The 27,231-nt window shown below is 38.2% G+C and overlaps 1 protein-coding gene across 2 annotated transcripts in view; it reads right to left on the minus strand.

Annotated features, from left to right (window-relative positions):
* The window catches only part of LOC116463810 (centrosomal protein of 112 kDa), a 390,683-nt gene that overhangs the window by 11,657 nt on the left and 351,795 nt on the right, over window positions 1-27,231 (minus strand). For both annotated transcript variants that reach the window (XM_058434855.1, XM_032147075.3), the window contains exon 17: window positions 20,769-20,918. In XM_058434855.1, the coding sequence (XP_058290838.1) occupies window positions 20,769-20,918 (150 nt within the window). The remainder of the gene's footprint in view (window positions 1-20,768; window positions 20,919-27,231) is intronic.

Raw genomic sequence — 27,231 nt, forward strand, 5'->3', positions numbered from 1 at the left:
TTGGTCTCAAACTCCTGACCTCAGGTGATCTGCCCCCGTTGGCCTCCCAAAGTGCTGGGATTACAGGCGTGACCCACCATGCTTGGCCAGTAGAGCCAATTTTTTAAAGATTCTTTTCAGCTTCAAGATTCTGTTAATCAATGAAATAACATGGAATTATGATTTCAGCTGGTATAAAAGAAAACAGATTCACATGAATCCAGTATAGTTAATACTCCGCTCATTAAGCTTTGTTAAGAACAGAGGAAGAATGGATGAGAGAGAACACGATGTTTGAGAACAGAGTGATGGTGAGCTTAAGTGGAAAACTGCCATTTAGAAGAAAAGAAGATCAGAATAAAAACCTAGCTAGAAAAAATAGGGCATAGGATCTGAAAGACAAGTCTGATATTTGAAGTGATCGGAGCTCAGGATCAGTCTTCGTGAAAAAGCATTAGGTCAAGAAGTGAAATGGTAGATTTGTGAACAGCAAGGCTGAAACAGAGGCCACAACATGGAAGAATATCCATTGTCTAGCTGGGAGGGATTTGAGGTCAAGCACACATTCTGAGCTTCTCCAAATAAGCCTATCTACACAGTATCTAACCAAACACTATACAGTGTGTTCACAAAGATTACATGTGCATCAGATGTAGAACACAAACCATCTTGTGATGTTAATGACACACTTGTTTTATATTCAAACGGAGCCCAAACTGTTTCTGTGTTCTGTTCCATGGTAGGTAGACATGAACTTACAACGAGATGCTATTTATTAACCATGCCAAAGAAAAAAAATAGGCCAAACTCAGAGACTTTGTAAATAAGAATTTGCTGATGCTATTTTTAAAAACAAAATGAAATCAGATAAGCCAGCTTGGAAAATAGAAAGGAAAGTAAATATATCTCTCCAAAGAACATCAATATTTGCTAAAATATGGAATAATTAGTTTTTTAGGCAGCAATGAAATACTACCTACAAAAATGATTCACTGCATTAAAACTGGCAGTCCAGCTGAGGTCTTGTAAGCGTTGTACAGGAAGCCAAGTTTATTGGGAGGAACCTGAGAAGAGCTCAGTTCTCCAGATGAGAGAACACAGGCTAACATCACTTGTGAATTTGGAATGAATCTGCTACTAGAAATGGCAAGAATATAAAAGATGGGAAAAACGCAATTGGGAAGAAAAGAAAAATAATGCTTGTCTGTAAGAATGCTGCTGCTTTGTTTTATGAACTAGTCTATTTGTTTTGGCTCCAACTAAACTCAAGAATGTTTCTGCATATTTTACAGTGTAGTTTATAGACATCAAAGGAACAATCTCCCCTTTCATCATTATTTACACATAAAAATAATGCAATTTGTGGTACATGTAAAATGTTACTTCTTAAAAAGCTCTTGAGTCTAATTTATTAATTGCTTGAGATTTAAAGTTAAACAAGGGTGAGATGAAAATCATCTGTTACTCTGAAATATTTTACCACCAAATCCTGTTTTATTAATGAGATGTTGAGCAGCCATATGAATATTTATTTAGGTGGTTAGAGGGCTTTATGAAGAATCCTACAGCAAGTGACAGAGACATAAAAGCTGAAGGGTTCTGCTTCTCTTGAAAAAATGGGGGTTGTTCTTTTTTTTAATTCCACTCTTTCCTCTGTGTTTCCAACATTAAAGCATTCCTGTAACCCACCAACCATCCCGGCCTTCTTGCTCCAAATCTTTTGCTTTTGCTGCTACTACTGCTGCTATTATAGCAACAGCCTCCCATTGACAATTCGGGAAATAACAGCCTGGTCTTTTTGGATGGCAGGACAGCATCACATTAATTTTTGCCAATTACATACACTTGAAAAACATGATACATGTGTACTACTAGGCTTATTTTGCTTAATTTATTGATTTTGGTTCAGTTCCTTAGAAACTGTATAATTTACCATGCGATATTATAGATTTCCTGATGCAGTAGCAACAAGTTCCTTAAAAATAACTCTATATAAATGTAAAACAGAATGAGCTAGAAATGTCTTTAAATTGTTCCACGATTTATAAGGCACAGTTATGCAGAATCAGTTATAATAATACAACTATTTATTCATAACTTCACTTTTCTCTCAGTAGCATATAACTACTATTGGAAAATATACATATATATGCATATATTCATTCTTTTTCTAGAAATGTTTACACACATGTACAACATATGCATACATTCTACTTTCTTTTAAAAAAATTATACATATGTCTCAACCTATACATGTAAATATAGGATCAGGTACAATATTGTTTGAAAGACTTCTGAAGTCAGGTGTTAAAGTTCTACAGCAACAAAGATGATCTGAAATGAAGTCCACCAACAGGCTGGCTCTCAGCCTAGTCCCGCCCTAGGGGTAATTCTTCCCATTTCAGTCTAGCCCCTTTACTCCTCTTCCACTGAACAGCCCCTCCTGCTGCCCCCAAGGCTGCCCGCTCCCCTCTTGCAGACACCTTCAAGCTCTATTCCTCAGGTTCCTAAATGACTTCCTTGCCCTCTTCTTCTCCCTCCCCGCTCCAAATACCACCTCCTAGTCCTTCAAGTGAGATGATCTCATCTAATTGTTAGGAACAAAGTCTCTGATTAAACAGTTTCACATTAGAGTGTGAATTACTTCAAGTGGTTTAATATGTTAATACATCAAGGATGTCTCAATCTTAAAAGAGGAGTTTGTTAAACTGAAGGCTTAGATATTTAACAAATCCAAGAACTAACATTTTGTAGGGGTGGGGATATGGGGCCCCTGTTGATGTATTTAAAGCTGCCTTGAAAACAAGCAATAATAGGTATAAAATAAATTAATATATTTAGTAACCAGGGATTATATGTGTATATATATATATATTTTGAAAGAGTCTCACTCTGTCACCCAGGCTGGAGTGCAGTGGCACGATCTCAACTCACTGCAACACCTCCTGGGTTCAAGTGATTCTCCCATTTCAGCCTCCTGAGTAGCTGAGATTACAGGTGCGCGCCACCACGCCTGGCTAATCTTTTGCATCTCATAGAAATGGGGTTTCACTATGTTGGCCAGGCTGGTCTGGAACTCCTGACCTCAAGTGATCCAGTCACCTGGGCCTCCCAAAGTGCTGGGATTACAGGTGTGAGCCACTGTATTAGTCTGTTTTCATGCTGTTGGTAAAGATATACCCACGACTGGGAAGAAAAAGAGGTTTAATTGGACTTACAGTTCCACATGGCTGGGGAGGCCTCAGAATCATGGGGGCAGCAAGAGAAAATCAGAAGGATGAAAAAGCAGAAACCCCGATAAACCCATTAGATCTTGTGAGACTTATTCACTACCACTAGAACAGTATGGGGAAAACTGTCCCCATGATTCAAATTATCTCCCACTAGGTCCCTCCCACAACATGTGGGGATTATGGGAGTACATGATAAGATTTGGGTGGGGACACAGAGCCAAGCCATATCAGCCACCACGCCAGGCCAGTATCCAGGGATTATATTCTTTAAATCAATGAAGTCTTTATGTTTGAGCACCCAGTACTGTGGGTGTTATGCAGAAACCAAAAGTGTGAGACATGAAATAATAAAATAATTATTGGCTGGGCATGGTGGCTCATGCCTGTAATCCCAGCACTTTGGGAGGCCGAGGTGAGTGGATGACAAGGTCAGGAGTTTCAGACTAGCCTGGCCAACATGGTGAAACTCTGTCTCTACTAAAAATACAAAAAATAGCTAGGCGTGGTGGTGGGTGCCTGTAATCCAAGCTACTTGGGAGGCTGAGGCAGGAGAATTGCTTGAACCCAGGAGGCAGAGGTTGCAGTGAGCTGAGATAGCACCGTTGCACTCTAGCATGGGTGACAGGGCGAGACTCCATCTCAAAAAAAAAAAAAAAAAGAATTATTAAGGATTAATAACAGGACCTCATGAAAGTGTAAGGTTCCTGAGGACTGGGGCAGTCAGCAGAGCTTCATGGAGGAGGGAGATAAGACCTTGAGATGATAAAACTTGACAAGTCTGAGGGTTAAAGATGCTGCTGAGGAGGAAGGTGAACAGCATGAGAGAGGGCAGGCTGTGTGGCTGGCAAGGTGCTTGTGGATGGTGAGAACCAGCTTGATTGGAAGAGAATGTGTGTGTCAAGGAATAGTGAGAAACCTGGATGGGCTCTGAAAGCTAAGCAGAAGAGTTTGATTCATGATGATGAATTTAGTCATACGACATTGTAAGAAATTAAGATATCATCAAAATATATAAAATAAAAAATGGAAAGTCCTATTCCCCTCAAATAATTACTATTACCCATCTGGAGACCTACTCAGGACATCTTTTTATGTATATGACATGCTGCACTCTTTTCATTTATTACATATTAGCAATCTTGCCTCATTTTCAAAGAGATCTACTTCATTCTTTAAAAATGGCCCCATAATATTCCATTGTGTGGATGTGTCATAATTTGCTTTCCCCAGCTTTTTGCTCAAACAATCCTGCAAAGATATTGTATAGACTTGCAAGTATATCCACAGATAGATTCCCGTCAGGGGGAACTGCTGGCCCAAAGGTTATGTGCATTTCCATGTTGGTAGATATGACCATACTGCCCTCCACAGAGGCCACACTGGTTTATACTCCCAGAAATGGGGCTACAGCCTGCTGGTTTCCCCGTATCTTCATCATTGACCACGTTTTCAAAATGAAAACTTACACTGGTCGGGTGGCAGTCAGTCCCTTCAAAACTTTGGACTTCTGATTTACATTTATTTGATTATGAGTAAGAATGAGCATTTTTTTTTCCATAAGTTTGCTGGACATTGATGTTCTATGAATTCTGCATTCGTGTTCTTTGCTCTTTTTGTCCACTAGGTTGTTAGTTTTCCTATTGATTTCCAAACCTTCTTTGTAAGACAAGGACATCACAGTGATTTAAGATTTCTTTGGCAGAGTTCTTCACACTGGACTGAAGCTGAGAGCCTTTTGGCAGGGATATCGGCTGAGAGGAGGCTGTTTTAAATCAATCGCAAGTTGAGAAGAGCTCTGAATAGGGTCATATCAGAGGAATAAGAAATACATTCAAGGACTCTGGTGAGAGACTTGAGATAAATTGGGATGAAGGAAAGAAAGGACAAAGATGAACTCAAAGTTTCTAACAGGAAACAGAAAGACTGGAGGTAACCCCGATAGACTGGAAAGAAGGGCCAATTTGGAAGCGAAGATCACAACTCAATGTTGTAGATGGTGACTCTGAAATCGTAGTGCATCTTCAAAGGAAGATGATTTACAGGCAGTGCAAGATATAGGACCCAACTAGGAATCAGGCCAGGGCTTCTGGGAATCATCTCTATAGAAGTGACAGCTGACATCACAGAGGAGATGATCTTAGTGTGGAAAAGAAAAGGAGAAGCAAAGCCCAGGACATAGACTCGAGGAACACCCACTGGGAGGAAGAGAGGCCAGCAGAAGACAGACAAGTAAAAGAAGTATCATATAAGCTAAGCTAAGTTAAGGTTGGCAAACTACAGCCAGCTGGCCAAATCTAGCATTTACCTTGGTTTTGTCAATAAAGTTTTACTGGAACATAGCCATGCCCATCTGTTGACATACTGTCTATGGCTGCTCTCAGGCCACAATGCTAAAAGCTAAATAGCTTCAACTGGGACTATATAGCCTGCAAAGCCTAACATTTTTACTATTTGGCCCTTTACAGAAAAAGTTTGACAACGCCTGTTTTAGAAGGAAAATTGTTGGTCAATCAATATAGTCAAATGCTCCATAGAGCTAGAGGATGATTAGAAGTAGAAAAACACTGTGGAATTTGGAGAAGAGGTGACAGGTTACTCTGTAAACTTTCTATATTATGGTGGGATTACAAAAGGAACTTTAAGAGAATAGATGGAAGAGCTGAATCATATACACACCAGAAAAGGAACAAGAGGTTGGTTGGTAGCTAGGAAGGGTTGCAAGAGAAACAATGCCATACAGTCTATCCACTTGTCTAGAGACCATACTCTGCTTATTGAGCTTAGCCATGCCTATAGGGCCTGGAGCTGTGAGTCAATTTCATCAAGGACATGGGAGAAAGAGAACTGTTGTACCGGTGGTACTTGAGTAAATGTATTTCCTGCACCTTATGACATTGTGGTATAATTGCCTATAGTACAGCATGTTACTATACTGTAACATTACTTTATCATTACTGCACTATAGGCAATTATCTAAATATATCTAAACAAAGAAAAGGTACAGTATAAAAGATACAAAATGGTGCACCTACATAGTGCACTTACCATGAATGGAGCTTGTGGGACTGGAAGTTGTACTTGTGAGTCAATGAGTGAGTGGTGAGTGAATGTGAAGGCCTAGGACATTACTGTACACTACTGTAGACTTTAAAATACTCTACACTTAGGCTATGCTACATTTATAAAACAACATTTTCTTTCTTCAATAATGAATTCACCTTAGCTTACTGGAATACTTTCACTTTATAAACTTCACACACACAAAAATTAAACTTTTTGACTCTTTCGTAATAACAGCTTAAAACAGAAACACATTGTGCAGCTATAAAATATTTTTTCCTTTGTTAAAAATTATTTTTATTTGACAGATAGTAATTGTATATATTCTATTTTTCTTTATATCCTTATTCCATAAACTTTTTTCTATTTTTTTTATTTTTACTTTGTAAACTTTTTGTTAAAAATAAGACAAAAACACACACATTAGGCTAGGCCTACAAAGGGTCAGGATCATTAAGAAGTTACTAGGCAGTAAGGATTTCTCATCATTTATTTCATTGTAATCTTATGGGACTACCATCATCTATGTAGTCCATCTTGACTGATATGTTGTTATGTGACATACGACTGCATATATAAATACGTGCATATACACCTATGTAGCATATATTAGGCTGGTGCAAAAGTAATTGCGATTTTTGCCATTACTGCCATTACTTTTGTACCACCTAATACATATTAAATTGATCATTCAGTAATTTTGGTTGCTGAGGCTTATATTTACATCACTCAATGATCATTATGTTCATTATACTGCCTTTGAACTATCTCCAATACAGTTTAGCATTATTAAAGATTAACAATGTCCAAGTAGTTTTTTGTTAAATTTTTAAAATTAAAAAACTAAAATTATCCATATATATTCCAATAGTTTATTAACCAAAGTACTTCATTTTGGACCATGCAATAATACAATTAACCACCAGCCTGGGCAACATGGTGAAACCCTGTCTCTACTAAAAATACAAAAACTAGCTGGGCGTGGTGACCTGTATCTGTAGTCCCAGCTACTAAGGTTGGGGTCTGTGGAGGGAGGATCACTTGAGCCCAGGAGTTGGAGGCTGCAGAGAGCCAAGATCGTGCCACTGCACTCCAGCCTGGGCCACACAGTGAGATCCTATCTCAAACAAACAAACAGAAAAACTAATTAACCATATATAGTCACCTAGTGACTTCCAAAGAGTACAATTTAGCCATTGGTGAAGAGGAATCTACTTTCACCTGTGTTCTTTTGATCACACTCTCTCTACTCACACATTCATGCATTCACTCATCAAACCTTAATTGATTCCTTAACGTACACAAGGCAATGTTCCAGTGGCTAAAAATAGCTCTTATCGCACTTGAAGGATTTTGTCCACTGAACAAAGAATCTTATTTGACTAGTTTTAAAATAAAATAAAAACTGCCAGAGAATAGAATCGGAGGGAAGCTATGGAGTAAAAAAAAACTTTTGAGAGAGAATTGTTCATTTCTTCTATGCTCATTTATTTCTACTGCTTCTCCTTGCTCTAGGAAGCAAGGTCATTCACGGCTACAGTGTATCCAAGCTTATCTTCCAGAGCATTCTTCCTGAAAAATGGCACTTATGCTTTATGCTACTATGACTGAATGGCTCTGTCTTCATTTCTGAGTGAGCAGGCAAACCTTCTTAGGTGGGATGGAAAATATATTTCTATTCTTAGCATTATTAATTCTAATTCAGGAGGGCACAAAGAAAATGCCACTTTCCTTGTGCCCTTAGGACGTGCATACAGGGGAGACAAGAATTAAATAATGAACAGGTCCCAAACAATGCCATTTGATGCTAGGCATCGAGATTTCTTCCCGTTTCTCAATGCTACTAAAACACCACAGTGAGGTTTGTAATTTTATTCTTTGGGAAATTGATTCCTGTAAGCTTTTAGCACAGTAAGAATTGCCCAATCTTATGAAATATTCTACACCCCCCACCCCCCGCCCCCAACCAAGCAATTCTGGTAACACAGACCAGATTGCTAGATGTCCTACTGGCAGCTGACCTTTTCTTGTGAACTCCAGTCAGTAGCCAAGGGAGAGAAGCATCAATGCTGTAAAATCTCTTTTCTATGTCTGCGAGCAAAAATTTTACAACATTTCTCCTTGATATGAAATCTCTGCTTGGACATCTGGCTTCACAGTGAGAAACTTTCAATACGCTAGCTTCAAAGAAAGGACTTAGCCCTGGTGGTGCAGTGATGCCAGAAGAATGTTCCACAGTCTCTTTAAAGAACTATTTCTAACATTTCCCCAAATGAACTTCTGTGAGCTCAGTGGATAGTGCTAACTCACATTTAGATAACCTGGCTTTGGCATACAGCCTTTTGTGGGCATTGCCCCTGGAATATACAAATTATGTTCTTAGATAATACAGGCATACCTCGGAGATACTGCAAGTTCAGTTCCTGACCACTGTAATAAAGTGTATACCATGATAAAGAGAGTCTCACATATTTTTTGGTTTCCCGGTGCATATAAAAGTCATGTTTACACTATACTGTAGTCTATTAAGTGTGCAATAGCATTATGTCTAAAAGAACAATGTACATACCTTAATTAAAACTTTCCTATTGCTAAGACATGTTAACAATCATCTGAGCGCCCAGAGAGTGCTAATCTTTTTATTGGTGGAGGGTCTTGCTTTTGATGCTGATGGCAGCTGACTAATAAGGGTGGTGGTTGCTGAAGGCTGGGGTGGCTGCGGCAATTTCTTAAACAAGATAAAAATAAAGTTCACTGCACCAATTGACTTCCTTTCACAGAAGATTTCTCTGTAGCATATGATGCTGTTTGATTTAACCACAGTAGAATTTCTTTGAAAATGGGAGTCCAGCTTCTCAAATCCTGCCACTGCTTTATCAACTAAGTTGATAAAATATTCTAAATCCTATGCTGTCATTTCAACAGTGTTCACAGCATCTTCACCAGGAGTAGATTCCATCTCAAGAAAACATTGTCTTTGCTCATCCATAAAAAGCAACTCTTCGGCCAGGCGCAATGGCTCACGCTTGTAATCCCAGCACTTTGGGAGGCCGAGGCGGGCGGATCACGAGGTCAGGAGATCGAGACCACGGTGAAACCCTGTCTCTACAAAAAAAAAAATTCAAAAAAATTAGCCGGGCGTGGTGCCGGGCGCCTGTAGTCCCAGCTACTTGGAGAGGCTGAGGCAGGAGAATGGCGTGAACCCGGGAGGCGGAGCTTGCAGTGAGCCAAGATTGCGCCACTGCACTCCAGCCTGGGTGACAGAGCGAGACTCCGTCTCAAAAAAAAAAAAAAAAAGCAACTCTTCATTCAAGTTTGGTCATGAGGTTGCAGCAATTCAGTCACATCTTTAGGCTCCATTTCCAATTCTAGTTCTCTTGCTATTCTACCACATCTGCAGTTACTTCCTCAAAGTCATTTGTGAGAGTTGGAATCAACTTCTTCCAAACTCCTGTTAATGTTGATATTTTGACCTCTTCCATGAATAAACAATGTTCTTAATGGCTCTAAAATGGTGAAGCCTTTCCAGAAAGTTTTCAATTTACTTTGCCCAGATCCATCAGAGGAATTACCATCTATGGCAGCTATCGTCTTATGAAGTGTATTTTTGACATAATAAGACTTGAAAGTTGAAATGACTCCTGGATTCATGAGCTGGAGAATGGATGCTGTGTTAGCAGGCAAGAAAACAACATTCATCTCCTTGTACATCTCCATCAGAGCTCTTGGGTGACCAGGTGCATGGTTAATCAGCAGTAATTTTTTTTAAAGGAATCTTTTTTTTCTGAGCAGGAGGTCTCAATAGCAGACTTAAAATATTCACTAAACCACGCTGTAAACCAAGCTGCAGTACAGGCTTTCTTGTTCCACTGAAAAAGCCCAGGCAGATTAGATTTAGCATCATTCTTTAGGGTCCTAGGATTTTTGGAATGGTTAATGAGCCCTGGCCTTAGTCACCAGCTGCACTTGCCTTGAACAAGAGAGTTAGCCTGTCCTTTGTAGTTTTAAAGCTTCTCTAGCAATAAAAGTCCTAGATGGCATCTTCTTCCAATAGAAGGCTGTTTCATCTACACAGAAAATCTGCCATTTAGTGTAGTCACCTTCATCAATGACCTTAGCTAGATCTTCTGGGAAACTTGCTGTAGCTTCAGCACTTGCTGCTTCACCTTGCATTTTTACGTTATGGAGATGGCTTCTTTCCTTAAACCTTATGAACAAGCCTCTGCTAGCTTCAGACTTTTTTTCTGCAGCTTCCTCACTTCTCTCAGCCTTCACAGAATTGAAGAAATTTATGGCCTTGCTCTGAATTAGACTTTCGCTTAAGGAAAGGTTATGGCTAGTTTGATCTTCTACTAGACTGCTACAATTTTCTCCCTATCACCACAAAGCTGCTTTGCTTTCTGCCATTCATGTGTTCACTGGAGAAGCACTTTTAATTTCCTTCAAGAACTTCTCCTTTGCATTCACAATGTGGCTGTTTGGTACAAGAGGCCTAGCTTTGGGCCTGTCTCGGCTTTCAACATGCCTTCCTCACTGAACTTAGTAATTTCTAGCTTTTGGTTTAAAGTTAGAGATGTGTGACTCTTCTTTTCACTTGAACACTTAGAGGCCATTGTAGAATTATTAATTGACCTACGTCAATATTGTTGTGTCTCAGGGAAGAGGAAGGCCCAAGGAGATGGAGAGAGATGGGGGAATGGCCAGGAAGTGGAGCAGTTAGGATACACACAACATTTATTGTTTGTTGTCTCCCATGGGTGCAGTTCGTGGCACCCCAAAACAATGACAATAGTAACATCGAAGATCACTGAAAACAGATCAATCACCATAACAAATATAATAATGAAAAGGTCTGAAATATTGCGAGAATTACCAAAATGTGACACAGAGACATAAAGTAAGCACATGCTGTTGGAAAAATGGTGCCAATAGGCTTGACACAGAGCTGCCACAAACCTTGAATTGTAAAAAACACAATGTCTGTGAGATGCAATAAAATGAAGTGCAATAAAACGAGGTGTGTCTGAATATACAAGCACATTTTTTTTAGAATCTGCATAATTAGGCAAAATATATGGCAAGATCTGAGTTCTCTCCCAATATCTGCTATACCATTACAAAATATTTATGAGCTTGCTGCCACTAAAAATAAAATCACAAGAGAATAAAGTGACACTATTTGTTATCAGAACCTTTTGTGATTTATGAGGGAACATCATTCGTTTACTCTGTGTTATTTCCAGCACTTCCATTGAAACAAACATTGCACTAAAGCTTGCTCTCAAAAACCTCACAGTCTAGATGGTGAGAAAGATAATCTAAATACAGGTCCACAAGGTTGTATCTGCAATCCTGAAATCCAAAAATCCTCTGAAAAACACAAATTGTTTTTGAAAGTCTGCAGTTAACTTCTTTGGGAAAAAAACCTGACTGATGTTGGGTGGGTACTTATAATCTCTGCTTGTCTCATTCACTGGGGACACTCACACATTTCACTGTTCCTGTATTTGTCTGAGTAGACTGTGCTGTCCCAGGACCCAATGCAGATACAGCACAAGCACCACCTTCCTAGAACCTGCAGATTTGGACTGGGTGAGGGATTGTGGGTCAGCATTGTAACACAGCAAACACTTCATTAGAGGGATGAATAAGGTTGGCATGAGTTTCTCACTCTGATGCTTCACAGAAAAGATGACCTTAAGTCAAAGGGAAAGGACACTTTACACAGAGCTCATGGGCATTTCCCATGGGGCATGGGATAATAGAGAACATGGCATCTATGCTGAGCACTGGCAGCTGATGAGGGGGACTGGAGGGTGATGTCTAGACAAGTGGTTCTCCAAGTGTTGGGTTTCAGGATTCCTTTCCACTCTTACAAACTGACAACCCCAAAGAGGTTTTGTATATGTGGATTACATCTACTGAATTTATCATATTACATATTAAAACTAAGAAATACTAAAACATTTTATTCATTAAAATAGTAATAAACCTATTATGTGTAAACATAATATTTTAAAAGAAAAATAACTACTTTCCAAAGCAAAAAAAAATTAGTGAGACAACTAGCTATGTTTCATTTTTTGCAAATCTTTTCAATGCCTGATTTGAGAGAAGGCAGCTGATTCTCAAATATGCTTCTGCATTCAATCTCTTGCAAGATGTTACTTTGATTGAAGAATAGGAAGAAAATCTAGTCTCACACAGATAAGAAGTTAGAAAACGGAGGAGTATTTTAGTAGCCTTTTTAGATGACCGTGGATATTTTTGTTACTATGCCAAAACTTGACAAGTGGTAGCTTCTTAAAAGTTAGTTGCAATGTGGAATCTGAAACTCTATCAGTGAGCTTTTCATACTATTACACTAACATCCATTGGTCTCTTTTGTAGTTTGAATGGATCTTTTACTCAGGCATGGTTTTGTAACATCAGGTGTTTGTCATTTGGAAAACATGGTTCTGTGAGTTATACAAATCTTCCAAATGTTGATACACTTCATTCTCTTCCTTCCCATCCACATCACTAATAATATCACCGATCTTAACAGAAAAGTCTGTAAGTATTGTGAGGCTGTCAGGTTCACAGTGGTGGTATTAGTTTTCCAAAATTCTAATTTTTGCTTGAAAGCTCAAATTTTATCATTAGCAACAATATAGTCAGTTGTTATCCTTGAAATGTCAGGCTTGTTTCATTTCATTCATTTTCAAGAAAACATCTGCCAAATACTCAGGTGTGAATAAGCATAGGTTGCCTGTCAATCGTTCTTTCAGAGTGACTAGAGTTCAGCTCATACTCATACAGACACAGAACTGCTTTTCTCTAAGACAGTCATCCTACTTCAGTATGCAGTAGAAATGCTTCATGTGTACTTCCTATTAATATTAAAAGAGATGTGTCCTCGAGGTTTGAGATTTAACAAAATCAATACAGACGCTCTTCAACTAAGATGGTGTTAAGTCTCAATAAACCCAATATAAGTAGAAAATATCGTTAACTTGAAAATGCACTTAATACCCTGATTAACCTATCATAAAGTCGAGAAATTGTAAGTTGAGCCACTGTAAATAAGGGACCGTCTGTATATTTTATTGCTTTTTTTTTAACCATAAGTACATGGTAGTGAAGAAAATAATGACCAGTCATATGGTTTCATGTTAAAGCCTTGTTTTGTGTGAAGCCACCACCAGTTTTACCCACCACTGCTTCTATATCATCTGTTAAGTATCAATATAGTAAAAAAGGAAAGTGATGTCTTTGTGTTATTATGAAAATAGTTTTGACCTTGTGGGGCTATTGTAAAGGTCTCAGGGAGTCATCGGAGTCTGCAGAGAATACCTTAAGAGCTGCTGTTAGATCATAAAGTGTTTTGTATGCCATGCTGACAAGTATAGGTTTTATCCTGTAGGCAATAGAAAGCCATTGATGAATTTTAAGAAAAAACAACATGCCCATATTTGCGTTTTAGAAAAGTTACCTTATCAATAGTGTGAGGCATAGATCTGAGAGGGTCGAGTTATTGGCAGTGATTCTAGATAAGGGTGATTGTGCTAGGCAAGGTCAAAGATGATGACGATCTGACCTAGAAGGTAGGATGTAGTGATTGGGGAGTGGGGTATGAGTTTGGAGATATTTAGGAGTTTTCTCTAGGAACTGACCTATAAGAGGTAAGGGAAGGAAATAATTAATTCAGGGGGATTTCTAGGAAATCTGACTTCAGTGAGTAGGTGGATGATGGTGGTACTTTAATTCAGATAATCAATACAAGAAGAAGAGCAGGCTAGGGCTGGGAGAAGAGCAAGAGGAAGATAAATTCAGTTTATGACAAGTCTAGAGTGTACAGTCTATGGTCCATCCAAATGGAAATGTCCAGTAGTAGTCAGAAATGTGGACTGAGGGCTCAGGAGAAAAGTTTGAATGGCGAAGAAAATTCAAAATTCATTTGTCTGGAAGTTAACATGGAGGGATGAGATTGTCCAGGGACAATCCAGTATATACAGAGAAAACAAAATAGGCCCTAATACCATTATTTCAGTGCAAAAAAGAGGAGACGGGAACAAGAATGGGAAAGAAGGGTTCCGAAAGGTAGATGCTCCAGGAAAGTGCTACCACAGAGCTAAGGAAGTTTTTAGAGGCCAGTCATGTGCAGATTAAATCGTTGTTCACAGATGTTCATGGTCTTCTAACTAGAGTCAGTATATAATTTCCCTGCCTCATTGATGTGGACAGAAATGAGGCTGAGGATGCAGTGATTTCTTTCAACCCATCCTCTTGCACTTCTGTAATCTACCATGAACAGGATATTCCGGACAACTACTAGTCCAAGCCAACTGTACAGACGTGTAGAGCTGGCCTGAATCCGATCTAAAGCCTGGAGTCAAACCCAGTCAGTCAATGCACATTCTGAATTTGAACCACAACAGCGACCCGCAGACATGTTCCAAGAAAAAAAAATGTGAGTGAAAGCCACTGAGTCTCCAAAAGTGTTTGTTAGGCAGCATTATTGTTGTAATATCTGAGCAGCAGAAGATCCTTGTTAAATGTTATAAAGAAGTCAGATAGGCTTCTCAAGATTAGATAGTAGATTGAATGTCCCTCTCCCAACACCAATAAAATCAGTAAAGAAGAGTAAAAGCTAGCAAAAATGCACCAACAGAACAATATTGGGTGGTAAGGTAGACATCATACAAAAACCATCAAAAACCTATGGTCAAGGAAAGAAACGTAATTCTGGAGCACAGTGAAGCGTTACACAGGCGCTCAACTTCAAAACTTGCCCATGCCCCTAGGATCACTATTTTTTTATGAGTCAAAATCCTGAGAATTCTCAATACTGTCACCAAATCTGGACAGAAGCAAATGGCATGGCAGCCTCATTTTTTTCCTCTTCTGGCTGAGAGTAGGGGAGATGGATGTGGTAGAAAAACAGATAAACATCAGGGCTGGCTACCTCTGAGGAAAGGACTTCAGAGACATACACCAAATTGGGATCATTACAAACTCGAAGGAATAGAAGATGCTGCTCCCGTGTAGGTAGTGTGAACCCTGAAACACACTTAACATAATCTCAAAACGAGAACAGTCCGTTCAGCCAGATGCATGCTGGCTTGTGCGCCAGCTCTGCCTTCCCCTTCCCTCAGGTCAGAGAACACACAGAGACACTCACTACAAGTCAGTTTCACTTACAAGGAGAACCACTATGCCTCAGAAGCATTTGCTATTGAATACTGAACATGTAGACATATCTCAGTCGCTTACTGAATTTATCCTGGTTAATCTACTAAACTTACATGAGAAAGAAAGACTTCTTCAGGAATGCCTTAGAAAATGCAAATCACTTCCATGGAGGTGCACTCGGTCTATGTCTGCTGGTCTGCAGACAGAAAAGTCTGCGGGGTCATGTCTGCTGGTCTGTCTAGCCCAGGCTTCTCATAGCAATCTTAAACACTCGATGAGCCGTGTTTACACATGGGAAGAAAATGTGAACAGGAACAACGCACCCACGTAACATGCCATTCAATCATACAGGTTAGCCAGCAGACATTCTTAAACATGAAAAAACTCAGGGAAGACAGCACCATCCAATCAATTAAGAAACAAATCAAAGTAAAAACTGTGGGAATGGAGCCACTATGGTAAAAGGCCTAGTATAAACACTGCATAGATTGAAATATAGCATGAGAATTAAACTGTAGGATATGGTTTAAAAATTGTGAATATCATAAACCCGGACAGTGTGAAAATACTACTACTATCCAAGGTAGGAGGTGGCAGGGAAGGGTTACGGGAGAAAGTATGAGGGTGCAAAAGTACACGTTTTTCAGCCAAAATCAACATGTTCTGTCCAAAAATTCAACAGTTCCTCTGTTTTACTCTAGTTTCTTTCATCTGTTGAATTAAAGTAAAATTAAAGATTTTTCTAAAACAACAAAAAAAATCTATAGTACTCACTTCAAAAACCTACTCAGCTTTCTGTTCTTTTTCCCTTATACATAGTAGGATATCAGAAATAATGTTTACCTTAATTCTATGATGGTTATTTCTGGATGATAGGATTTGGGGTGACTTTAAAAACTGTTACCGTTTTTTATTCTTGCATTTTAAATTATTTATAAATGAGCATATGACATTTCTACTTCTTCAAAAACAAGAGAATAGATTTTCTTTATAAAAAACGATGGATGCAAACATGCCATGATGTTAAATAATGTTGATTATAGGTAGTAGGAATATAGATATTTTCCTCTTTGTACTATTTTGTATAGTGGAGGAATAAATGGGAGATAAAAACCGGACCTTTAGTATAGACTACTGTGGTATATTTAAGATGGCCTCAAAATCTATGCCATTCCTCCCACTGAGAGAATGGCCACTATTTCTCCTCTCCTAGATTCTGGGCTGGCCCTATGACCTATCTTGGTCAATCAAATGTGGTGGAAGTGACTTTGTGAATCTTTCTAGGGCAGGGCTTAATGGAAATACAGGTTCTGCTTTTACCCCTTTTAATTATTTCTCTTTGACATCAGCTATTAGGTGAAAAGTCTGATTAATCTGTTAAAAAGGCCATATGGCATGGGCCTGAAACCAGCTCAGACATTCCAACCCCAGCCAAGCTTTCTGCTGAACGTAACCTCATGAGGCACCCCAGCCAATGCCACACATTGAGCAGATGAGCCACCCAGCTGATCCCTGCCCAAATTTCTGATCCAAAGAATTATGGACAGATAGACATTGCTCTAAGCCATCAAGTTTTGGGGTATGCAGTGGTGATAACTCTTTTGAAAGGTGTGACTTTGAATGTAAGGAGTGAGCTAAGGCAGTAAATAAGTGACAAATAAGATTTTTCTGCTATTGATTTTTAGAAGATAGGGTGTTACAGCATAAAAGATCTACTCTTGCTGGGTGTCGTGGCTTTTGCCTGTAATCCTAGCACTTTGGGAGGCTGAGGTGGGCGGATCACCTGAGCTCAGGAGTTTGAGACCAGCCTGGCCAACACGGTGAAACCCCATCTCTACTAAAAACACAAAAATTAGCCAGGTGTGGTGGTGGGCACCTGTAATCTCAGCTACTTGGTGGGAGGCTGAGGCAGGAGAATTGCTTGAACCCAGGAGGCAGAAGTTGCAGTGAGCTGAGATCGTGCCACTGCACTCCAGCCTGGGCAACAGAGCAAGACTCCATCTCAGAAAAAAAAAAAAATCTACTCTTATGAATTTTGTTCGTTTGTGTAACTCTTTTTACACTAAAGGAATTCTGTTTTGTAAAAGACCTTACTTCATCTGTTATTTCTTGGACAGTGAGGATCATGCCTGCTGTTAGTCTCACCTACCACTATTCCCATAATGTTCAATGGATTTCTTCAGGCTGGTAGCTTTTCCCTTTTTACCAAACAATTTTTATTGCTTCTCTGTGCAAAAGTGCTATTATAGTTTAAATATAGATAAAATTAAAAAATCATAAATTCTACCACTCAGAGATATCCATTAGTAAAATTTTGATATAATTGTAGTCTTTTTTTCTCTTGAGTTATACTTTTGTTTTGCAAAAATGAGCTCATATCTACATGTTTTGGGATGTGCATTTTCATTGAAAAATATCATGTGAACATTTTCAATATCCTTAAATATGCTCTCCAACATCATTTCCTATAGTGCACAGTTTTCAGTGTATTTGCTATAGTTAAAAATATAGAAAGGATATAGAGAATGCTGGTGTTGCAGGTACCTGTCACATAAGAGGAGCTGAATAAATAACTATTGACTGAAAGGATGAAAGCTAGAATAAGCATCTTTTTGATTAGCTAAAGCTTAGTGCGATTATTAATTGCCACCTTTGGGCAAATTCTGAAAATGGGTCAAAGGCTAGGTATATCTCTCAGGCAATTTAATAATGATAGGTATTGCCAAATTATCCTTCAGAAATGTTTTATCAAGTTATATTGCACATGACTGGTGACCCTTTAAGTGGATTTCAGTATACCTCAAATTTTCTCTAGAATTACTTTAATGATTTATCTGCGGAAACATTATTATAAGCTCTGACAGAATGAGTACTAGGTTTACTCTCTGTCTCCATTCTTGATCACCAGCTTGAAAAAGGTCAGTTCATCATCAACCCAGAAGAGGAGTGAAGTATGTCTCACAATTAGCATGCACGCTACTTTTACGGCACTATTGAATATATCGGCAGACAAATGTATTTGGTCCCAGAAAATCAAGCCTCATAGTGGCTGTGCCTCTCTCTGAGTATCAATATCTATTCATGTACCTAAATCTATGTGTACAAAACACTTAAATATAATCAGAATGTCCAAATCAAACAACTGTTGCAAAAATGTTATATCATGCATGCAGAGAGAAGAATAGAATGAGAATATCTAGGTTCATTTTCGCACTTGGTCATTGGACTCATTTTTATGGACAGAATGTAGTACACTGGGGTATGGTATAATAGTTAATAGTTGAGGCTCTCAAGTAAGACAGATTGTGGCTTGAAACTGCCTCTGCCAATTGTTCAGCAGGATGATCTTGGGCTAGTTATTTAACCTCATAGTCGCAGTTTCCCCATTTGTAATATGGGGATGACAGAAATACCTTCCTCATGAAGATTACCATAAGGCTTAAATGAGATAATGGAACATGAGATGAATGAAAATGGCAGAGCCTGGAACATAGTACATGATGAGTAAATATCAGCTATTATTCACAGTATTTTTTGTGATATAGCCTTAAAAAAAGAGCCAAGGCAATGAACGCTAATGAATCAATTACCTTAGCAACTTTAATGTAGGTTAGTAAAAAAGAAATGTCATTTACTTTATGTATAATCTAAGTGAGTGAATCAAAACTTAGCTATATCTTACCTATACTGTAATTTTAATTTTTTATTTTCAGGTAACATATGGTACATATGGTTTTTATATATATTATAAAACTGTAAGGATTAATAATTAAATTATTATTAATTTAAAAATTAAATAATTAAAACGGTAAGATTAGTTTAAAATGAGCAACTGTACTAATTATAATTCTTTCAAGATTGTTTTAATCATCAAGAAACAATACCAGAACTATGTTGTCAGGAGTGCATTCATATTTTCCATTTTTGCTTATATTGAGATTTGATTGTTCATTTAAAATTTGGATATTACCTACTACTTGGCATTTGGATATAAAGTGAAACAGAAATGCACTTAATATGTAAATTTTATAGAACTAAAACAATTTAAACAAAATATGCAATGCAATTTATGTGAAGCAAAACAGTTCCATAGATCAATGGAGGCACTTCCTGTGCATTTGTAAATGAAAAAAACTTGAAAGATGTTTTTAAACCACCAGAATATGAAAAAAAAATCTCTCTCTTTTTTTTTTGGTCTCATAACACAGGTAGGGGAAATAAGCTTGCAGGTGGAAATATATAGGAAAAATGTCATTTAAAAAAAAAAAAGTCCTCAATGGTAAAGTGAGGAGGCCGGATGTAAAGGCCTTGAAGGTTTTGTCCATCTGTTAAGGCTTTTTATTCTATCTAGTGTTGTCTCAGCTTAAAGGGAATATATAAAAAGCAACTGACGTTAACATTAACTCTTCCCAACATTACTCAGATTGCCTGCAATAGGCTATAGAAAAAGAAGATGCAGAGGTGAGGCAGGAAAGGGCAGCTATAAAACCCCAATTTTTCTTTTATTGTTCTTTGCTTTGTATGATTACTCCACATGCTTTAAGTATTGTTATGTCAAACTAAAGTCGCTGAAAAATAATCTTTTGCTGGGAATTCTTTAAAAATTTTTTGTTCTCTTTTAAGCCTTATTTATAAAGGTTTCCAGATGCTTATCTTCACACATTAAACCCAGTATGATGTAGACACATACAATAATATTCACTGCTATGAAGCCAAGAAAAAACTACTTGGAGATCTAACTGCCTATCACTGAAAGAATTGGGGTCCAGGGAATTTTCTGTTGCTATTAAGGGTGTGATTCTCTGAAGTCATTTGGAAACAACCTAGTTTCTCAGCAGCAACATATCTATCCTGTACTGTGTCAAAGCACATCAAATGGTTGGCATTCCAAGCTTCGAACAGGTTATTTTTCATTATGTGAATACATAATGAAAGGATGTGGGCAAAGAACAGAATGCAAATTGGAAGCTGACTTCTGACTTTAACAGCCAGCAGTGCTGGGCTCAAACAGTCATTCTAATTTCAAGAGACAATTCCAAAGTGGTTCTCAAGAGAAAGGACAGGGTATTTTTAAAATATTTGTTCAATGTGAATGGATTGGGCTTGCCAAAAATGACTTTTTATGCTGGCATGCGATCTCTTAGAGGGAAGTCAGCCTGAGTCACTGGATACATCAAAGGTAGAGTCCAGTGAATGGAATTACTGCAGGCTGTGTGAACAAGCCAGATACCCGCATTCATCTGCCCACTGCTGGGATTTCAGCCCTCCTTTTAATTACATTAAAGCAGCTGGTACCACTGGTTACTGAAGTCTTCAGATTACCTTGATTGCTTGGTCATTATCTCTAATCAGCTGCTGCTTCTCATCTTCAAACTTTTGTCTAACATCCTGGAGCCGCCTTTCTGCAGCGAGCTGCTGCTGGCTGTTCTCTTCTTTCAGAGAGGAAATGGTTGTCTGAAGTTCTGCTATGATCTAAAATGAAAACAGCATGCTATAACTTCAAATTCTTCTGGGAGAGGCATCTATTTTATATGTATTGATGCTTAACAAAAGAATGAATTTGGCAAAACTTTATTCTACAAATTAAATATTTTCAATTAACATATCACACACTATAATGCATGAAATGCCACACAATAAAAGACTAATAAAAATGTGAATGGTGAACAACTGCTGAACCAAATATACTTGGAAGATGTTTCCACTCTAACATTCCACAATATTTACTCATCAGAAGAAAGAACATCTGTGATCTCAAAAATATGAAAAGTGTCAGATTTTATTTTATTGAGAAATATACTTACTAGAATGAGAAAAGCTATTCTGCTTTTCATAATACTTCGAACTGTAATAAGCAAAGAAAATAATGAACAGAGTTTATTCTTCAGTCACCTAACTCTATACAGTAATTTTTGGGAATTCACTAATGTTAGTGTATTGTGTTTAACAATTTAAGTTCTTATGTCATTTACTACTGTGAAACAGGTATCATTATTGCCTATCTTTTATTTTATTTTATTTTAATTATTATTATTTTTTTTTTGAGATGGAGTTTCGTTCTTGTTGCCCAGGCTGGAGTGCAATGGCGTGATCTCGGCTCACTGCAACCTCCGCTTCCTGGGTTTAAGTGATTCTCCTGCTTCAGCCTCCCGAGTAGCTGGGATTACAGGTGCCCATCACCATGCCCAGCTAATTTTTTGTATTTTTAGTAGAGATGGGGTTTCATCATGTTGGCCAGGCTGGTCTCGAACTCCTGACCTCAGGTGATCCACTCACCTCGGTATCCCAAAGTGTTGGGATTACAGGTGTGAGCCACTGTGCTCGGCCTGCCTATCTTTTATAAATGAGGACGCAGAGGCACAGAAAGAGGACAAATATCTTACATTGTTGAAAATGACATTCAACTAAAGAGACAGGCAGGATTTGAACCATGCAGTCAGACCAATCACTGCACTAACTGGGTCCTTTAACCTGCCGACTTTATGGGGTTTTTTGTTTTTGTTTTTTATTTATTTATTTATTTATTTTTGAGATGGAGTCTTGCTCTGTTACCCAGGCTGGAGTGCAGTGGAGCAATCTTGGCTCAATGTAACCTCCATCTCCCGGGTTCAAGCGATTCTCCTGCCTCAGCCTCCCGAGTAGCTGGGACTACAGGCCACCACGCCCGACTAATTTTTGTATTTTTAGTAGAGACGAGTTTCACCATATTGGCCAGACTGGTCTCGAACTCCTGACCTTGTGATCCACCCTCCTCGGCCTCCCAAAGTGCTGGAATTACAGGTGTGAGCCACCATGCTTGGCCACTCTGTTATGTTTCTTTAAAACAAGGTTTTGGTATTGCAGGGAAGTTTATACTTCCAAATAGGTTGTCTTCTTCCTAACTCATGGATAGTTATTTTGGTTTATATGGTGCCATTTTCATTCACTCCTGTAGTATTCCCTGCATTTAAGAATCTGTTCTCTCCAGACAGCGTTCTTCTAACTTCTCAAATTAACCATCTGATGAGAAACTTTTATATTTAATTGGCCTTCTGAGAGCACTGTCCTTCCTTTGGTTTGGATGTATCCATTTCCTTGCAAATTCAGTAGTGATGACTTTTTAAAAGCAGGAAATAGTTGTTTCTTCTAATAAAAGAAATAACATTAGACCCGCGTTAGAATATAATTCTTTTGGTCCTAAGCAGAGGGGAGGGCAGTTGATGAGAAACTCTGGACAATTATCTTTCTTGAAGCTCAGTTTTTCCAACTATTATTTGGTGACAAAACAAGATTACAGCATTATAAGGCAATAAATAGAAACTGTCTGGAGTCCCCCAGAAGCCAAATGCTATAGAAATACTAGTTGTTACTACTGACATAAATAATAGCATCTTGACAATAAAATATGGAGTATTTATGCTTTGAGAAGTGAGCAAATTCACTGTACCAAAGTTTGACACTTGGAATTTGTCAATAATCAGATATTTAGCCAACTGTGAAATGACAAAATACATAATAACAACATGTCAATATTATTACATGCAAACTTGGGCTTTCTGCTATGAGTGGAGGCATTCATTTACTGAGAATGAAGATGTTTTCATCCATCTTCTGAATTTTGATTAAATATTGTTTCCATTCTGGCATCGATTCAATTAATTCTCATAGCACTTCTGTGAAACAGGAAAGGTTAAATTCTCATAGTAAATGTCAAAAATTGATGCACAAAACAATCAACTCACAGTCACAGAGCCACAGGAGCCAGGGATAAAAAAGAGTCAGATTTCCTTGGCCTAATATGAAATTTATGATTGATCTTTTATGAGAACATGGGGCCAAATAGTAAAAAACAACTTACTATTTCAATGTTTTAAGCTGAGGAAACTATAACTTTGTAGACGTGAGTTTAATTCTGGAGAGAGAAGGAGGGCAAGACAGAGAATGAGAGAGAGAGGGTGTGTGTGTGTGTGTTTAGTTCTGCGCAGTTTAACACATGTATAGATTCATATATCCACAACTGCAGTCATGTGATATATTTTTAAAGTACAAAGTAATTTTTTCTTTAAAAAATACTAAGATTCAGACTAGCTTGTAACTGACCAAAGAATAAAGATAAGAATATCCTGGGATACTTCAAACGGTCAAAGGCCATGGAACAGGGACATTTCTCATTTTCAGAACATTTAGGACAAAATAATTCAGGTTTTGAGGCGGGCGGATCACCTGAGGCCAGGAGTTCGAGGCCAGCCTGGCCAACATGGCGAAACCCCATCTCTACTAAAAATACAAAAAATTAGCCAGGTGAGGTGACACATGCCTGTAATCTCAGCTACTAGGGAGGCTGAGGCTGGAGAATCACTTGAACCCAGGAGGCAGAGGCTGCAGTGAGCCAAAGGCCGCAGTGAGCCAAGATCGCGCCATTTCACTCCAGCCTAGGCAACAAGGGTAAAATTCCATCTCAAAACAAACAAACAAACAAACAAAACAAAAAGAAAAGAAAAAAATGCAGGTTTTGGAAAGGACTACAAGTGAAGTCCAGGATGTTCTAAGAAGGACATGCTTGCTTTTGTGTGGGAAATAAAACCTTATATTCTTTAGGGGGATAACGGGAGATTCCTTTGTGGGAAATAATGAGATTATTTTTGGAAAGCTATTTCTAAAACTTAGGAAGGCGATATAAGGGGGAGAATGTTAAAACACTTCAGGTGAAACAACTTGGCTAGATATACAGATAAATTATTTGGTTGAATAGACTCACAGGTGATATGGATATGGAACAGTAACTAAAATAAGGATAATTTAAAAAACAAGATTTAATACTTTAAGACTGAGAAATAATCATAATAATCAGATTAACATGCTTCAGGTAAGGAACAAAACTCTACTGGTCATAGACCTAGAGTATAAGAAAATGGACTACTTTCTCCTTAGTTCAGTGTATGTAATAACTGGCACCCAGTTTAAGTGGTAGAACTATAATCATGGTAAGTAATAAAAAACCATCACCTGGCAAATTGTATTCAGATAACCTACCCTTCTCATAGAATAATAATGTTAAAAGTTTCTAAGAAAAATGAAAGCTAATATATACAATCATAATCAAAACCCTCCAGTTTTGATTGAATCATAATTAAAAACCATAGAACAAAATGCTAGCACTCAACTAAATGTTTATACTGTATTAGTTTCAACGAAAGAAGTGGATTAGAGAATTTTCATATGGATATTAAAAGTTAGTATTTTCAGAAACAAAAGGAGAGCTATTTTGAGCTAATGGTGTAAGCAACCGAACTCATGAAAGTCATAATAGTTAATAATTGTTAAGCAATTAACGCTTTGCAAAAATGTCAGTGTCTTAAAAAAAAACCAAACAGGATCCTAAATAGGGGTTAGGATTTCATCTTCAACTCATTCTATTGTTTTTCAGATTATAGTACAGTTTGAGGGTTTTATAAAACTCTTCTTTAAAATATAATACAATAGAGAAGACAAGCCACTTAGGAAGCCATGCTTACGAACGTTAGGTGAACGGTGACGCGCCTCATAAAATAAGTGGATGTCCTGTGCATTCTGGGTTGGCCCCCAGGAGGCTGGCATAGAGATGGGCACAGGGGTCATGTGGAATATTCCCAGGTACTAATATGCATCAGGCGTTGGGTAGTGTGGGGCAGCGGTGGGAGACACTCGTCCCTTGGCAGCAGGCAAGCTCAACTGGCATTCCAACTTCAGTCCTGCCCATGTTTCTAACTATGGACATTCTGGCAAAATGGCAGTATCTTTCCTTGAAAAATGGCCACTAGATGACTAGGCTGAGTGGAAAAACTATATTAATATTGAAGAGGCAAAAGATTAATATATAATCACTTATTATTTCAATGTTTTAAGCGGAATAAACTCCAGCACTCACCACCACTGTGGTGTATGCACTGTCTCCATTCTTAAGATAAAAAAAATATGTGATTCTGATGGAAATGATATTTGGGGGCGTGCCCAGAGATGATGCAAACACTGCAGTGGTGGCGAGGGTGAGTGCTGCAGATCTCAGAACGGGGCACAGGTCTCAGGTGTGCCAAGGGTTCAGTGTACACAGTCTATTAGGTCCTACAGGCTTGATAAAAAATCGTGAAAAGTAAGCAGCTTCCTCTAAAGGAGGAAAATCTTTAAAATATTTTCCAAATTTAATCCAATGCTCTCTGAGGTACCAACACATTCATTACTAATGCATTCACTTTCTTTTTTTCAGAGAGGGATTTAAAAAAACCCAACAGAGTTAAGCACTTTGCTTTTAGTGTTCTCATCAGCCTAATGAGATATGAGTTAGAGATTCCAACAAACTATCACTTAAATATGAAGAGATCCAATCCACAGTCTTGTTTTATAATGCTCATTTTTAAATAATCTGACATGCTTCTCTGAACTGACTGGCATTGTAGACTAATGCTTCTCAAATGCCTGTTCACAGATATAAATATTTAGAAGTTGGCAAACAAAATATTATCAATGTAAGGTTATCATCCTAACTTTTATGAGAAGGATGGACTATCTTTTATTATATTACATCCTTTCTAAGTTTTTTTGGTGTTGCGCTGTCCCTTGATCAATGAAATGATGGTAATAGTATATGGTAGTTGTTACTAGTTGCTTTTTCCTTCTCCACCTTCAAGTCTTTTCTTGGGAAAACAGTTAGCAACCCTGTGCCTCTCCAAGCTTTTCAGGGAGATTTTATCAACTTGTGAACACTCAAAAACATGGTGTCTGAAGCAATAATTTGTTCCACCTTCCGAACTTTTTTTCATTCTTCCCTCCCTCCTTTCCTCTTTCTCTATGGCAATTTTAGTGCTGATACTATAATAATTCACATTCATTAAGTGCTTTAGTGTGTGCTAAGCACTACACTGAACACATTTTTGGCATTGTTTTACTTAATAGTTAAAACCATCCTATGAGGTTAGTACTGTTCCTCCATTTGACAAATGAGGAAATTGAATTCCAAAGAGGGCAGGTAACTTGCTCAAGGTCACGGAAGTGGTAGGGCTGGTATTCAAATCCAGGGGTGCTGGACTCCAGAGCTCAGGCTTTCTTCTGCATTAACTTACATTTAATTTGTTTTAATATCAACTAATCAGGCTTCTTCATACATTCCTTTAGATAAATACTCCTGTTTACACTCTCATTATTTAGGCATTTTTATTAGCTATCTTATATCTCACTCTCGGTCTGCTTCCCCAATTTAACATAAAGCGAAATAAGCAGGATGTTAGGATATGCCAACTGGGGATTTTTAATGTTTTAATTTAAACTTTAACTTTTGGCCTAAATAGATTTCTTTTGATTGCAAGAAACTTTTTCAGTGGATTAAAAGGATATTTCTCCATGTTCCTTCCTCAAGGAAGGGCTGGAATAATGGCAATCAAGACATAATCATCATTTCTTACATAAACACATAAGACTCTTCATTTGGACAAAGACTTTTTGCTTTTCTAATGGGCTGTGAATTAGTAGAACTGAAATTTTAGGCCAGGCATGGTGGCTCATGACTGTAATCTCAGCATTTTGGGAGGCTGAGGAGGGAGGATCACCCGAGGTCAGGAGTTTGAGACCAGCCTGACCAATACGGTGAAACCGTGTCTCTACTAAAAATACAAAAAATTAGCTGGGCATGGGGGCAGGTGCCTGTAATCCCACCTACTTAGGAGGCTGAGGCAGGAGAATCACTTGAAGCCAACTCAGAGGTGGAGGTTACAGTGGGTCAAGACCATGCGGTAACACTACAGCCTGGGCGACAAGAGCAAAACTCTGTCTCAAA

This window comes from Hylobates moloch, unplaced genomic scaffold (assembly GCF_009828535.3).
Source record: "Hylobates moloch isolate HMO894 unplaced genomic scaffold, HMol_V3 SCAFFOLD_67, whole genome shotgun sequence".
NCBI classification, from domain to species: Eukaryota; Metazoa; Chordata; class Mammalia; order Primates; family Hylobatidae; genus Hylobates; species Hylobates moloch.